The 16261-nt window shown below is 34.3% G+C and overlaps 1 protein-coding gene across 5 annotated transcripts in view; it reads left to right on the top strand.

Moving 5' to 3' along the window:
* VPS13B (vacuolar protein sorting 13 homolog B) overlaps nt 1-16261 on the top strand; it is an 867799-nt gene that overhangs the window by 423168 nt on the left and 428370 nt on the right. For all 5 annotated transcript variants that reach the window (XR_004959842.1, XR_004959841.1, XM_036263824.1 and 2 more), the window contains exon 24: nt 4216-4436. Coding sequence is in view for 3 of the 5 variants with exons in the window: in XM_036263824.1 (XP_036119717.1) it covers nt 4216-4436 (221 nt within the window). In the remaining 2 variants the exon portion in view is untranslated. The remainder of the gene's footprint in view (nt 1-4215; nt 4437-16261) is intronic.

The following is a 16261-nucleotide window of genomic DNA, read 5'->3' on the forward strand; positions in this document are numbered from 1 at the left end:
AGCCAGGGCTGTATTTCTTTATTTAGTAATGAAATTTTGATGATTAAGTTATGACTAAACCAGTAATAACTTTCAAAATTAAATAGTAGCTCTAGCAGTGAATACTCGTGTTTCTTGATGTAAAGAAAATATTATGCAAGTTTGAAATAAATTTATGCACTATTTTTCTCTCAATTATTATATAGTATGCATGCAAATACACTTCACATTACCTAACACAAAACAGTATTTTGTTCCAAATGTAGAATTTTGGTTACAGAGCAAGTAAAACTGTGGATTACTCATTTTTGTTTTCCACTCTTATAGGCATTTCAGCTGTTTTCTGCTGGGAAAATTGATTACACTTTTATGATTTTTAATGTCTTCATTCTTTGGAAGTACCCATTACTTAATTAACATCACTTAGAATTAAAGAACCCTTTATTGAACTCTTTAAGTCGGTTAAGTGCTAAGTGGTTTGGAGAAACAGTGTGAGCAATTTTGGCTCATTTATATGTGAGGAGTATAGTGTATCTAATCTTGAAAATGTTAACCCTCACAATAGGTAGTAAAATATTCTTTTTTTTATCCTCATCTGAGGACACTTTTTATATTTATCTTCAGATAGAGCAGGAGGGAGAGAGGGGGGAGAGAGAAACATCATTGTGAGAGAGACACATCGACTGGTTGCCACCCACAATACCCCAACCAGTGCGGGGGACAAACTACAACTGAGGTACGTGTCCCTAGTGGGAACTGAACCTGGGACTCTCTGGTCCACAGGCCAACGCTCTAACTGCTGAGCCAAACTGGCTAGGGCAAATATTTTTTTGTTGTTGTTTTTTTTAAATATGTTTTCATTGATTTTTGTAGAGAGAGAGATAGAAATATCGATGTGAGACAGATACATCGATCGGCTGCCTTTTATATGGCCCCCACCCGGGCTTGTGCCCTGACCAGGAATCAAACCAGGGCCTCTCAGTCCATGGGACCACACTCAATCCACTGAGCCACTCCGCTGGGCTAGGTAGTAAAATATTCTTGATTACACTCTTTCATATTTGAAATAAAAATCTGCCGGAGTCACACTGAATTGTGGAACCTAAGGGAAAATAAGGGAGAAGAGCAAGGTTTTGTTTCCAAACACATTTAATGACTAAGGTTGTAAAAGCAAGGAAAAGCTAAGTAGAGTCTTCTGCGTCTAGTGTGCAAAATCAGCAACATGTGATAGAATGTATGGAAATTCACACTATATAGTTTTCTAAAATTTACCCAGTTGCATATTAATATTATCTAACGAATCTTTTACCCATTGTTGACATGTGGCACATGACACAGTCTCTATGAATTTTCTTTCTTTCTTTGTTTAGCCCCAAAGCTCTGTCATATTTACTTTTCTTTCACATTATTTCATCTGAATTACGTCAGTGTTAGGTTATCATTTTCTTGAGAATTATTTTATTAATTTTTCTCTTTTGATAAGCCAGAGGGTTCACAAATTCATATACAAATGGAATTCTCAGTCTTCTTGCTTTGTTTTTCATTTTTTCTTATTCTTTAGACAGTTTGTTTGAAAATTTTTGAATTCTGCCAGCAATAGTTTTGCTAAAATAAAAGACCCATGTTATGGCATTAGAACTTTCCAATTAAAGTAAAAATATTAATCTTTTTATTGTTGTTAATCTTCACCCGAAGATATTTTTTCCACTGATTTTTTTGAGAGAGAGAGTGAATGGAAGGGAAAATATTAATCCTGAAGGTTTCAGATTAGTAAATTGTTCTGGCCTGTCATAGGTGTCTGAGCATATTTTAGGGAGTCTCCAGAACATTATATTGCCAGTGTTATAAATAGATAAGGTGTTTTTATTTTGTTCATTTATATGTATGTGTGTTTAAAAAGGAATATGTGTGCAGTTAATGAATTGTGTTTTATGTAATATTTTTTCATAATGTTTAATTGTGGGAATTTTTATCATTACATGTTAAGACTTCATCTTCTAGGTAGACGGTGTTTTTTATAAAAGATAATCTGCATGCTAAATAAATGGACATAAAGTATTAACTTAAGTTTCTTTTAAAGTTCTAGAATGTGATGTTCCCAATTTGTATTTATTGGTCTGATTCCAAAGTAGAAGTAGAGACACATATCTGAGACAGTATCAACACATTTGGGATTTTTTTTTTTTTTTAATTTAACGAATTTAAATGTGGTATTCTTTATCCTACTTAACCACCATTTACCATTTTTTTCAAACACAAGATTTGAAAACTATAGCTCACTACTAGTTTTAAAATGTGTAACCACAAATCATTCCTAAATATTTTAAGACAAATTTCACAAAGCCTTTATTTTGTAAATAGCATGAAACGTTGTATAGGTTTTAAAATAATTTTAGAATTAGTTACAGATAATTTAAAGTTTGTTATTCTTTCTTGGGGGCAGAATATTTTAAATCTTAAAACAGATTACCACAGTGCTGACCACATATTGTGCCGTTCTTGTTGTTTCCATTCAAGTTGTTGTGGACTACTATGTAGCTAGATTTATAATCCAAGTGTCAAATTAATAGTTTCTGATTTTAATTTTATTAACTATATCTGATTAAAACATTTTTAATGTTTGAATTTATGAGAATCTACCTTGTAGCATCCATTGAGTGTCACCTTTAATGACACAAGTGCATATTTAAATTTCTTTAATATATTCATTTATAATATGATCCACTTAATAATTCACTTACATTATGTTTTTGTGTGTGTGTCACTGAAAAATAACATGAAACTAAAGCTACAATGTGATCCTGGTTCTAATCTGTGTGGGCATGTTCAACACTATAGGGGGAAAAGACTTTAAGGAAATATTACAATGTTAATAGTAGTTATTATTGGGAGTGACAGGGTTGAAGGTAGATTGTGACTGGTTTTTAAAATTTTTATGTTTTAAATATTATATTTTCTAAATTATCTTTAGTGAGATACTGGTACCTCTCTAATTAGAAAGTAAATACATATAGTCATTTGTTTTAAAGTAATTGAGCTACTTACTTAAAAAAATTCTGTACTGTCCTGGCCGGTTTTGCTCAGGGTTAGAGCGTCGGCCTGCTGTCCAGAGAGACCCGGGTTCAGTTCCCACTAAGGGTACGTACCTCAGTTGCAGTTTGTCCCTGGCCCTGGTTGGGTCGTGTGGGAGGAACCACTCGATGTGTCCCTTTCATGTTGATGTTTTTCTCTCTCTCTTCCTCTCTCTCCCTCCCACTCTGTCTGAACAACAACAAAAACAAAAAAATTCTGTACTATTCAGTCTATACTGACGGGTACTAATAGAATTACCAAATCAAAAATACAAGTTAAAAGGAACATATTTTCTATCAAATTGTCATCCCAATAATAAATGTTTATAAATATTCTAATTTTAGTATACTTTTAGGAATTATTTCACAAAGTAATTTTCCTTTGATTACAATAGAAAGATGGTTTTGTGTTACAAATTTATATTAATGAATTAATCTCTGATAAATAAAACAGTATAAAAGAAAGGAATTTTGCTATTAATCCTAAACTGTATGAATGTTTATATTTTTATCAAGTGTATTTTATATAAAAATAGCATTATACATGTGCATCACCAAGGGAAGGTACGAAAATGTATCCTGGGTCTTATCACCGAAAATTCTGATTAAGTAGATCTGAAGTAGAAACCTGGAGTCTGTATTTTAAATAAGTACTTGCATGATTCTGGTGCAGGTGGTCCAAAAGACCACAGTGTATTATTTATTCTTTTCCTCTGTCATTCTACAGCCAGATCTGTATTCACCTTCAGTCCACGCAAAGAATATTGCATTTTCCTAATTGAACACATTCTCTGTAGTCTCTAAGGTGTGGTGCTTACATCCCAGCGGTTGCACATTGCCACCCTCTAGGACAAAGGAAGAGGAAGTTAGACTTTCTATTTATATTTTCATCTCATTTCTTTCATTTCTATTTCTGTATGTCTTATAGTATATGTAATTATTGATATAGCAGTGTATTATAATAAATACAAATATAAAGAATTTTAGAAGGTAAATTGACATAGCATGCAAATTGTTTAACACATTACTGTCTGTACTATATTCACTTATAATGCTGCCTTGTTAAATGTTTTATAATTCAGATTTAGATAATAGACAACTTACTATATCAAGTGACAATTAACTACATTTTTGTATGCATACCCTCTTTCATCCCCTTTATCAGGTGATGCTTTTCCTTGGACTATCAGCTTGCATCATTTCAGCATATATACCCTTTTTGGAAAACAAGTGACACTTTGCCTAGTGGATCCCATGGGTTGTACCTCTACTCTAGCCGTAACATCTCAAAAGCTACTCGCTACAGCACCTGATGCAAGACATTCATTTGTTGTCTGTCTCCATGTTGACCTAGAGTCGCTTGAGATAAAATGCTCAAATCCCCAGGTTGGTACATTTGATTTATGAAAGGAAATTTAAAATAATGTGATTTAAGAACAATTGTTATCCATTTTGTTGCAGGGTTTCTCTTCTATTAACTGTCCTAAATTATTTTTAACAAGGCCATCAAGGTCAGAATGGTTAGATTAAGAATTGCTTTGAAGCTCTCAAGTTTTGTAATTTAAACTCGTCTAAAAATGTAATGGTGGCAGCATAAATGCATCTTTTGGCTGATGGAATGAAATCAGTTGCAGATGTAAAGTTTTTAAACACAGATGAACTACTTTACCATCAGAATGGAAGTCTGTTCAAATGATCAAATGTAATTTTCACTCAGATTAGCATTCAGAACTTCTTTTGATCGACATGTAATAATTTTTTTAAAGCACTGTTTTTATTTTAAAAGGCCATTTTGTTACTTTCATAACATTTCAGTTGCTGTAGGCCAAACATACTATATTCTAAAGTTTTATAATTTAATTTGAATTTTAATCACCTAGATTTGTGCAAATTATTACTTACATAGAATTTAATTTCTTTGACCTCAAGCAGATTGTGGTATATTTTTCACATAGCTTATCAATGTTGAATACTATTTTAAATTTTATTTTTAAAATAATACTTGTTAGACTGTTATTGGATCTGACAGGTCAATATTGATAAATCTATGTTTATCCCAGCATTAGTGGTTATAAACCAATTTTTAAAGGATGTTTTTTGAAGTGGGTTCAGCAACAACTCTGTATTTTATAGAACCTCCTTACTGATATCATTCTCTCTCCCCATACTGTATACTATACAGTTTGGTTTAATTTTTATATTTATTTGTGCATGTTGTAAGCATTGGGCCTACTATATAATGGCAATGGCCTTATTATAAAAATGCATATAATTGCCATTCTGTTATGACCCGCAGTGGTATAGGAGAGGTTAATTATGAAATTACCTTTTTATAGATTATTCTCTGAGTGCTATTGCTGATATTTGCTTAAAAACATTTTTCAGAGGAGGGGAAATTATTATGGGTTGAATCCCAAAAGATATGTTGAATTTCTAACGCCCAGTATTTCAGTATGTGACCTTATCTGGTAGCAGGGCCATTACAGATATAATCAAGTTTAAATGAGGTCATTAGGGTAAGCCCTAATCCAATGTGACTGATTTTTTTATAAACATGGGAAATTTGGATGTAGGCACACACAGAAGAAAGTCAATGTGAAGACACATGGGAGAGTGCCATGTGAAAACGGAGTCAGAGACTGGACTAATTCAGCTGCAAACCAAAGAATACAAGGATTGCAGCTACCACCATAAGCAAGGAAGAGAGGAAATGGATTCTACTCAGAGTCTCAGAGAGAGGATGGTCTGCTGATACCTTGATTAGGGACTCTGACCTCCCAAACCGCAAAACAATACTTTTCTATTGTTTTAAGCCACCCAATTGATGATGCTTTTTTATGGCAGCTCTAGCAAATATATTGTAGAGAGACAGATTCACTCCTTTAGATCCTTGATCACAGAAGTTGTTAAGCCTGGCCGGTGTGGCTCAGTGGCTGAGCATTGACCTATGCACCAAGAAGTCGTTGGTTCGATTCTTGGTCAGGGCTTGTGGGCCAAATAAATCCCCAGTGGGGGGCATGAAGGAAGTGGCCAATCGATGTTCTCTCTCACTGATGTTTCTATCTCTTTCTCCCGCTCCCTAAAATAAAAAAAATTCAAAAAAAGGAAAGCATGAGAGATCCAATTCTAGCCTGATGGCAGAAGCCCAGAACACTGCATTTATCCCACTGATTACTTCTATATACTCTGGGGTTGAAAGCAAAAATTAACATTGTAAAAATATATATCCAATTTGCTTTAAAATAATTGAACTGAAAACAATGTTTAAAGAAGCTGTTACCACTGAAAGAAAAAAGGTAAAAATTTTCTTTGGGAAAATGGAAAATATTGAAAAAACAAGTAATTTCAGAATTGAAAAAGCAATACTTGAAAGAGATGAATTGTACCATATGAGTTTAGAGGTGGCCTGCATATGACAGGAGAAAGAATCACTGAACTTGAACATGGAGCATAGAAATGACTGAATTTGAAAAACAGAGAGAATAAGTATTTACCAAAAGATCAGAGCCTCATTGACTGTGAGGCAAAATGTTCTACTAATGTGTAATTGGAGTTCTAGAAGATAAGGAGAAAGATTGGGGCAGGAAAAAAATGAACAAATAATTGCAAAAAACTTCCCAAATTTCCAAATTTGTAAAAAAGAGATAGATCTTTACATATTCATGAAATTCACCCAATTCTAAGTATGTTAATCTTTGAGGATAAAGTCAAAGAAAAACATGCTTGGACACATTGTTATTAAAATACTGAAAAACGATAAATCTTTTAAACTTCTTGAAAGCAGCTACAAAAAGACTTTGTAGATTTCAAATAATTTGAATGAACACAGATTTTTCATTAAAAACTGTAGAGGACAGTCCTGGCCGGTTTGCTCAGTGGTTAGAGCATCAGCCCGCGGACCATAGAGTCCCAAGTTCGGTTCCTGCTAAGGGCACATACCTCAGTTGCAGTTTGTCCCCAGCCTCAGTTGAGGTCGTGTGGGTAGCAGCCAGTCGATGTATCTCTCACATTGATGTTCCTCTCTCTCCTCCTCCCTCTCTCTCTCCCACTCTATCTGAAGATAAATGCAAAAGTGTCCTTGGGTGAGGATTAAAAAAAACAAAACATAAAAACTGTAGAGGACAGAAGACATTGAGAACATATCTTTAAAGTGCTGAAAGAAAAAAACTGTCAAGTCAGTGAAGATATCCCACAGAAATCAAAGTGAAATAAAGACACTGTAGATTAAGGGAAACTACGAGAATTTGTCACCAGCAGCGCTACTGTACAAATGGTAAAGGATGTTCTGCAATCTACAGGATAATGACAGTAGATGAAAACTTGTTTCTTCAGAAATAAAGGAAAACCAACAAAAATAATAAATAGCTTCATAAATTTATTTTTTTATTTTTAAAAAATTACGTATGACCGAGGAACCCAAAATGTATAACATCTGTTGGGGCTTTCAACGTTTGTGGATGTGATATAGAAAATAGCCAAATTATTGCCAGTGAATTTTTCCACAGAGTCCCAAGAAATGCATTTTGGGGACCCATGCATAGGAGGACTTGAAGCATAGTGCCAAGGTTTACTGAAGCAAAAACAAAGGACTGCCCCTAGGTGCCTGATTGCTCACCCATGACTAGGTGGCTCAGATCTGTCTTGCTGTGAAGTCCAGCTCCTGGGGCCTTAGACCCACACCTGCACCTGTCAGGCCCAGGAGGGGCAAGACCCAGAGATGCAGAACTTCTCTGTGTCTCATTTCTCATTTCACATTTGCTGACAAGGCACAGTGGCACCCAGGCCACAACTGGCTTGTGCTTGGACCCACACTTGGGAATGGTAAACACACAAGTGCCTCTGGCCTTTGTTAAGCTTTTATTGTATTTCCTTGGGTTTGGGAAGTGGTAAGCTTTCTTTCAAACTAACCAGTCTTCTTCCTAATTCTTCTTGGGTTTGTGCTGGACCCTCTCCCTCTCCAGTCCCTTTCCTGGATTTTCCAGGCTTGGCTCCTCCTCTTTATGGTTGCCATTTTGGCTTCTACTGTGCATGCCTGAAAGCTCTGCTTAGTCATCTGGCTTCTACTATACATGTGCTTACCTCCTCCTGTGCCATGTTGGTTTCTTCTGCACATGCTTCCACTACTGTTTTATCCTTCCTTTCATAATCACAGCTACCTGGCTGGTTGTTCCCTGGGGAAATCGGAAAGCCCATTCTTCCTGCCCACTTGTGGATTAAGTATCTTCAGTAGAGGATGTGTCTGTCCCCAGAGGAGCCTCTTAATGCTACACTTTCCTAGTTAATCAGGCTTAATATCCCATTTCATTTGTTCCCTTCCTTCATTAATAACTAACTAGCTACCTAGGCTAACAAAATCATTAAAGTTAGTTGGGAATATGATGGGCCAAAGGGACCTATATAGTTGCCTGATTTTTAAATATCACACTAAGTGGACAATATAAACTTAAGTAGACTGTGAAAGTCTATATATATGTATGTATATATATACATATGTGTATACATGTACATGTATATATTAATCTCCTTGAATAACTACTAAAAAACATGCAAAAATACAATCAGATGGAGCAAAAGCCAGTAGATTAATTAAAATGAAATACTGGCCCTGGCCGGTTTTGCTCAGTGGTTAGAGCATTGGCCTGCGGTCCAGAGAGACCCGGGTTCAGTTCCTGCTAAGGGCATGTACCTCGGTTGCAGTTTTTCCCCGGCCCTGGTTGGGTTGTGCAGGTGGCAACCACTCAATGTATCCCTTTCACATTGATGTTTCTCTCTTTCTTCCTCTCTCTCCCTCCCACTCTATCTGAACCAAACAAACAAACAAAAAAATGTCCTCTGGTGAGGAAAATAAATAAATAAATAAATAAATAAATAAATAAATAAATAAGAAGAAATACTGCCCTGGTCAGTGTGGCTCAGTTGATTGGGCATCCTCCCGTGCACCAAAAGGTTGCTGGTTCAATTCTGGTCAGGGCACACGCCATGGTAGAGAGTGTGCAGGAGGCAGCCAATCAATGTTGCGCTCTCACATCAGTGTTCCTCTTTCTTGCTCTCCCTCTCCCTTTCTTTCTAAAAACCAATTACAAAATCTTAAAAAAAAAAAAAAAAAAAGGTCAAATAAAATGAAATACTTAAAAATATTCAAATCTAAAGAAGTCAAGAAGTGGTAACAGTTACAAAAAACAATAGAAATAGAAAAAAAATAATATTGTAGGGGCTGAACCAGTTTTATCAATGAACACATTAAATGTTAATGATCTTAACTAGGAGTGTTTACACTAGGAGTTTGCAACTAAGGTCTGTAAGCCAAAGTTGGGGATACCTATTTTTTACATATTGTCTAAGAATGCTGTCATGCTATAATTGCAGAATTAAGTAGTAGCAGTAGAGGATAATATGGCTTACAAGGACTATAAAATTTACTGTCTGACCCTTTACAGAAAAAGTTTATTGACCCCTAGTTCAACTACTCCTATTAAAAGGTAAAGATTTATAGAGTGGGAAAAAAGCAATACTACTAAAGAAACAGAATATAAATAAATGAATATTTAAAAATATATCATTCAAATGGCGTAAGAAAGCTTGACTTACTTATTTTATTGCAAATGAAGTGGACAAATAAAAAGGATATTATCGCCCTGGTGGGTTTGGCTCAGCAGTTAGAGTGTCGGCCCACAGACCAGAGAGTCCCGTGTTCGGTTCCCACTAAGGGCACATACCTCGGTTGCATTTTGTCTCCAGCTCCAGTTGTGATTGTGCGGGTGGCAACCAGTTGATGTGTTTCTCTCCCAAGGATGTTTCCCTCTCTCTTCCTCCTTCTCTCCCTCCCGCTCTATCTGAAGATAAATGCAAAAATGTCCTCGGGTGAGGATAAAAAAAAATAATAATAAAAAGAGTATTGTCAGAGGAAAGAGGTACATGAAACAAAAAGGGACAGAATTAATGGAAAAAACAGTAATTATTCATCATTGTAGGAGTTTTTATACCATTTCTCTCAGTGATTATAAAACAACTAGATGAAAAATAAATGGAGATATAGAAGATATGAAAAAATAGATCCTCCCACAGTCAGGACATTTTTATAACATCTTTCTCATTATTTTATAAAACCACTAGATAAAAACAAATAAATAATTAGAGATCTAGGAACTATGAAAAATACAAAGAACTTGCCTTAATCTAATTGACTTTTATAGAACACTATATCCAGCAACTGGAATGCACATTTTTTTCAGGTGTACAGTATGGTTTTATTATGTTGAAGAGGATCGAGGTTAATATAGTATATTATCTAACCACAGTCAAATTATATTAGAAACCAATAATAAATTATCTGGACATTAAACAACATGTTTTAAAATAATCTATGTATCAAAGACAAAATCACTTTGCAATTAGAAAATATTTTGATTGAATGACAATAAAAAAGGAGATATAGTTAAAGCAGTGTTTTCAGGGAAACAATATTAAATACTTATATTAGAAAAGAAGAAAAAGCTTAATTCATTCACTTAAGGTTTCACTTTAGGAAGCTAAGAAAAGAAGAAGGTTAACCCAAAGTAAGTAAAAGGATGAAAATAAAGAGCAGAAGTGTCTGGAACAGTAAAAAGAGAGAGTGAATACAAACCACCAATATCAGGATTGAAGGGGGAGGTTATCGCCACAGATTTTACAGACATTAAAAGCATAATAAGAGACTAATAAACAATTCTCTGCTGACAATTTAGATGAAATAAAAATTTTCATTGAAAAAAATGTATAAAAATGATACAAGAAGGAATAGAAAATTCGAATACCCTTATATATATTTTACAAGATATTGAATGTGGCCCTGGCCAAGTAGCTCATTTGGTTAGAGTATTGTCCTGATACACCAAGATCATAGGTTCGATCCCTGATCAGGGTACATACAAGAATCAGTCAACGAATGCAAAAATAAGTGGAACAATATATAAATAAATTAATTAATAAATAAAACAATGGTCCGGCGTGTGGCTCGCTGGTTGAGCATTGACCCATATACCAAGAAGTTGCCTGTTCGATTCCTGGTCAGGACACATGCCCAGGGTGTGGGCCTGATCCCCAATGGGGGGCATGCTGGAGGCAGCCAATAGTTCTCTCTCATAGATGTTTCTATCTCTCCCTCTCACTTACTTTCCCTGTAAAATCAATAAAGGAAAAATATAACTAACTAAATAAACAGTGGAGTATAATCACATAATCATCTCCATAGATATATTGTAAAATACTTAATGAAATTTAACACCCATTTATGATAAAAACTCAGTAAATTACAAGTATTAGATAACTTTTTCAAACTAATAATGAAATATATGAAAAAGCTTATATAAAAAGACTGAATATTGATAAAAGGCAGTATCTTGGATGAATATCACAATCATCATGCTGAATGAAGGAAGCCAGACCAAAAGAGTACTTACTGAATAATTCCATTTATATAAAATGTTAGAATGTGCAAAGTACTGCATTGTGACAGAAAGCAGTTTCCTTGTTGTTTGGAGGCAGGGCAGGGAGAGGGAGGAAGGACAGATTACAAAGGGATATGATGGAACATTTGGAGATAATAGAAAAAGAAGTATTCATAGTTTATCTGTAGTAGTAGCTTAATCCCTGTATGATCAAGAGCTAACTGCTACTTGGAGTTGTCTCCCAGAGATCTTATAATTTAGGGATTTATGGAAGATCATTATAGCCTTGGGAGGATTGTCCTACTCTACGTGTGCTGGTTGTCCATAGCCATCCCAGCTAAAAATAAATTATGTTACCATTATTGTTTTAGTCTGTAACTCCACTATTACTAATCTCTTTTTCTCTTAGTTTTGAGATACTCAATAATGTTGTGATTTGTATGGAATCATATTAAATGTAATACTGTGGCTCAAAACTAGAGCTCTGGGATATCTTCTTTAGATATTTACCTTGTTTGTTTCTAAGCTCAGATTTGGCTGTTGTTTAAATATAAAACAGTTCTAAGCAAAGTCATCCCATAGATAGAGCTTATGTTAGGCCTGGTATTTTCTTATCTCTCCTCCCTCATTTTGTCCCTTTCTCCTGTCACCACGGACCTTTATGTGAGAATTAAAGCCAGACTGAATGAACCTCACGTTCTGAGAATCCCTTTTCATTCAAAATGTAGAATTCTTATCTATTCACTTAATTTCACTTTATCTTCTTGGAAATGCCTCATAAACCAACTTCTGTTAAATTGTTACCAGGTGCTGTAACCAAAATTGATCACAAGGTTTTGGGGAGTTTAAGTGAGATATGAAAAAATTTTGTAAATTCTATGCTATATGAATGCCATTCTGTTGGTTTAGATTGATTCTGATATAAAACCTGAGACCCTTCTAATAAATTGGTCTGAATATTCCTGGTGGAAGATAGTGGTATTCCTGAAAGAATAGGAAGCCACAAAACAGTATATCACTCTGAAAAATCAGTATATAGTCAAAGATTGAGTAAGTAGTTAATGCTTTTTTGTATCCTGGTGTGCCAAATTAATCAAACTTTTAATGATAAAATGCTAGACTCCAAATAAACCTCTTCCTTGTGAATGGTTGCTTTTACATATGCTTATAGACTCCCCTCTGGCTTCTGTCAAAACTACAAACGATGACTTGATTCCCCCCCCCACAAGTGAATTCAGCGAATATTTATTGAGTACTACATGTAAGCCAAAAATGAGGGAAACAAAGATGAATAAGATAAACACACGAAGAAGGCAATGCCTACACACATCATAATCCAGCTGTTGAAAGCCACAGATAAAGAGCAAATCTTGAAAGTATCATGAGAAAAATGACGCATTACATACAAGAGAACCAAGATTTGGATTTTTAGCTTACTTATCCTAAGAAACTAGAGATGAGAAGAGCAACATTTTTAAATTGTGAAAAAAATATTTAAAAGCCTTTTAACACAGAATTTTAAATAAAAAATACAACTTTTATGAGTGAAGTATAAATAGAGATATTTTCACATTTAAAAAAATCAATCACCAATAGAACTGAACTATAAGAAATCGTAAAGGAAGTCCTTAATGCTGAAGGGAAAATGAAACCAGATGTTTGAGCATCTTTTTAAATGTTTATTGGCCATTGAACTTGCTTTTTTTGTGAGTTGGCAATTCATATTGTTTACATTAATTTGTATTTTCTTGATTACTAATAAGGTTGAGCAGTTTTTGAATGTTTATTGGCCAGTGAATTAGCTCTGTTATAAATTGATAATTCTTATCATTTACCCAACTTTTCTGTTAAATTTTCAAGCAGTTTGAAGAGCTTCCCTTACACTCTAAATACAAACCCTGTATCTGTAATGCACTTATTTGCCTTTAAACTTTATGGAATCTTTTACCAAATAATAAAAAAGTTTGATCTTTCTTAGTGAAACATATATCTATGTCTGTCTTTATTTTCTGGGTATTGTACCTTCCAAAAAAGTACTGAGCCCGTGAAATACAAACATCTATATGCATATGGGGGTTCTAAAATTTCTTACTGTTTTGATTTTTTTCTTTTAAGATTAATGACTCAAAATAAACCTCTTTCCCATGAATGGTTGCTTATTAATCCATCTGGTTGTGTGTGTGTGTGTGATGGACAGTACTACTTGTCTTTTTTTGTGCCCTGACCTTCTTTGATAATCTGATAAAAACTATGAGCTCCCCCCCCCAAACAATGTAAATACCTGGCAGTATCCTTTGCATATATTATCAGAATCTTGGTGGACTTTTGATTGTAGTCAGTGTATAAGCTTCTTGATTCCATTTCAGAGAAATGATTGTTACTTAAATACATACCATCCTTTTGTTTGTCCATTATAGTGACATCATAAGTGTTAACCCTGTACCTTAATTAATTTGATTCATTATTCCTCAGATGTAGAGGCCTCAAACAGTTTATATACTTTAAAATAGTGTTGGCTGTAGATGTAGGGCTGGCCCAGAAAAAATTCATTTTCATGTCAGACATTGTTCTAGTTCTTTATATCGACTATGGAGACCTAAACTACTGTGTCAGTTCCTGGAACTCATGGCCATTTAAGGGCCTTGGACACAATATTTAACTTGGTTGAATATTGAGAGGTTTTTTTTCTCCTAGGAATGATTTCCTTCAACTAGACCCTTCATTGTAACTGTTTTACCAAAGTTATACAAGTCCTGCCAATCGCTGTAGACATTAGTCTCTCAGACCTTAAAAATTGTTTTCAGCCCTGGCCGGTTTGGCTCAGCGGTTAGAGCGTCCGCCTGCGGTCCGGAGAGACCCGGGTTCGGTTCCCGCTAAGGGCATGTACCTCGGTTGCAGTTTGTCCCCGGCCCTGGTTGGTCGTGTGGGTGGCAGCCACTCGATGTGTCCCTTTCACATCGATGTTTCCCTCTCTCTCTCTTCCTCTCTCTCCCTCCCACTCTGTCTGTACAAAAAATGGAAAAATGTCCTCAGGTGAGGATAAAAAAAATAAAAAATAAAAAAATTGTTTTCATTCCAAAATTATTTTGGATTCAGGTTTTTGCATGAATCCACAGTTTATTGCTAATTATTGTTCTGTTGTGTGGATATACTACACATTGTTTATCCACTTATTGATGAACATTTGAGATTTTTCCCAGTTTTGGACTGTTATAAATAAATATGAATATTTGTATACAAGTCTTTGTGTAGACATAAACTTTTATTTTTCTTGGGGAAACACTTGGGAGTGAAATGGCTGTATCATATGGTGGGCGTACATCTTTTTCAGAAACTCCCAAACTATATTCTAAATTTTGAATTCCCATCAACAGTAAATGGAGTTTCAGTTGCTCTGTATTCTCACCAGTACTTGATCTGGTTAGGCTTTTTAATTTTAGACATTTTAATAGACGGGTAGTGGTAGCACATTGTGGCTATAAATGACATAGTTTTTAATACACTTTAATGGATATGAGTTGAATATTTATCTTTACATTTGCTTTATTTTTTTAAATCTCTGATTTTGAGATATCTCAATACTGTGATAGCAACTTTCTCCTTTGAAAATAAAAATAGGTTTAAAGTTTATGTCAGAGTTTGCTTGTTATGTTAAAGACACAGTGTATTGGTGACATTCATGTACAATTATTTAATGGTAGCAGTTAAAAACAGAAGTAGTGACAATAAAGCACCATCAATCCCTCAAGTACATAAACCTTATGCTCTTAGAAGTTTTAGAATCTGTTTTGTTTGGTTTATGCTTTCCTTACTTGTCATTTCTAATTGTTTAAGAAAAAATAAAATAATCATTTTTTTAAATTTGGTTTGCAACAAGACTTTCTTTTTAGAGAGAAGTTATTCATGATTATGAAGGACATAAGAATTTGAACAAAATTTTTTCTAAGGTTTTTTTTTGTAAGATCTCTAGCCATTAGATTTTTTTTTTTTTTTAACATAAAGAGCTATAACCTGAGATTTGAAACTTCATCACATAAAAAGTAGGGGAAAACTGTAACCCAGTACTGTTTTATATCAAATAAGGATTGACAACAGTGTTTTTATGCATCTGTTCTGCCCACATAAGAAGCCAGCTTTATCATCTGGATGTGTCCTGGGGCTAAAACTTTTTATAAATATAAGAATTTAGCCTTTTTTTTTTTTAATGGCAAGCGGAATATGGTATCCAGCTGTGGATTTGCTTATATATTGTGTTTGCATTTTTTTCCCTGGGCTTGTTTTATACAGTATATGGCAATATGTTGTCATACAAATTCCATGATTAATGCTTATTTATGAACTCTTATGTAAATATCTTAGAACTTAGTCAAACAATGTGCAAGTTAAACATTTTTTTTTCTCTGAATATTGGAATGACAAATCTGAGGGGAATAGTAGGTTGGATGGTTTATGTTTTTATCTATAGAAGAGCCTCACATGTAACATTTTCTTTTTACTATTCTATGTTATATTATTTTTTTTCACTTTATTTTACTGGGAAAGAAATCCAGTTTCAGATATATTCCCCAGAGAAAGAGAATTTAAATGTGGGAGTCATTAAGAAATAAGAATGTTAGTTATTTTATAAAACACTAAATAATCATATTTACTAAGATATATTTGATTTCTAATTTTGATTCAAACTTCTGTTAAGAGGCATTTCTTTGTGTTTTGCTTTATTCATATAGTAAAAGAAATTACTGTCCTAGAATGACCTGTTATATTAGCATTATTATCATAGCAGCA

Source organism: Molossus molossus, unplaced genomic scaffold (assembly GCF_014108415.1).
Source record: "Molossus molossus isolate mMolMol1 unplaced genomic scaffold, mMolMol1.p scaffold_m16_p_16, whole genome shotgun sequence".
Classification (NCBI taxonomy): domain Eukaryota; kingdom Metazoa; phylum Chordata; class Mammalia; order Chiroptera; family Molossidae; genus Molossus; species Molossus molossus.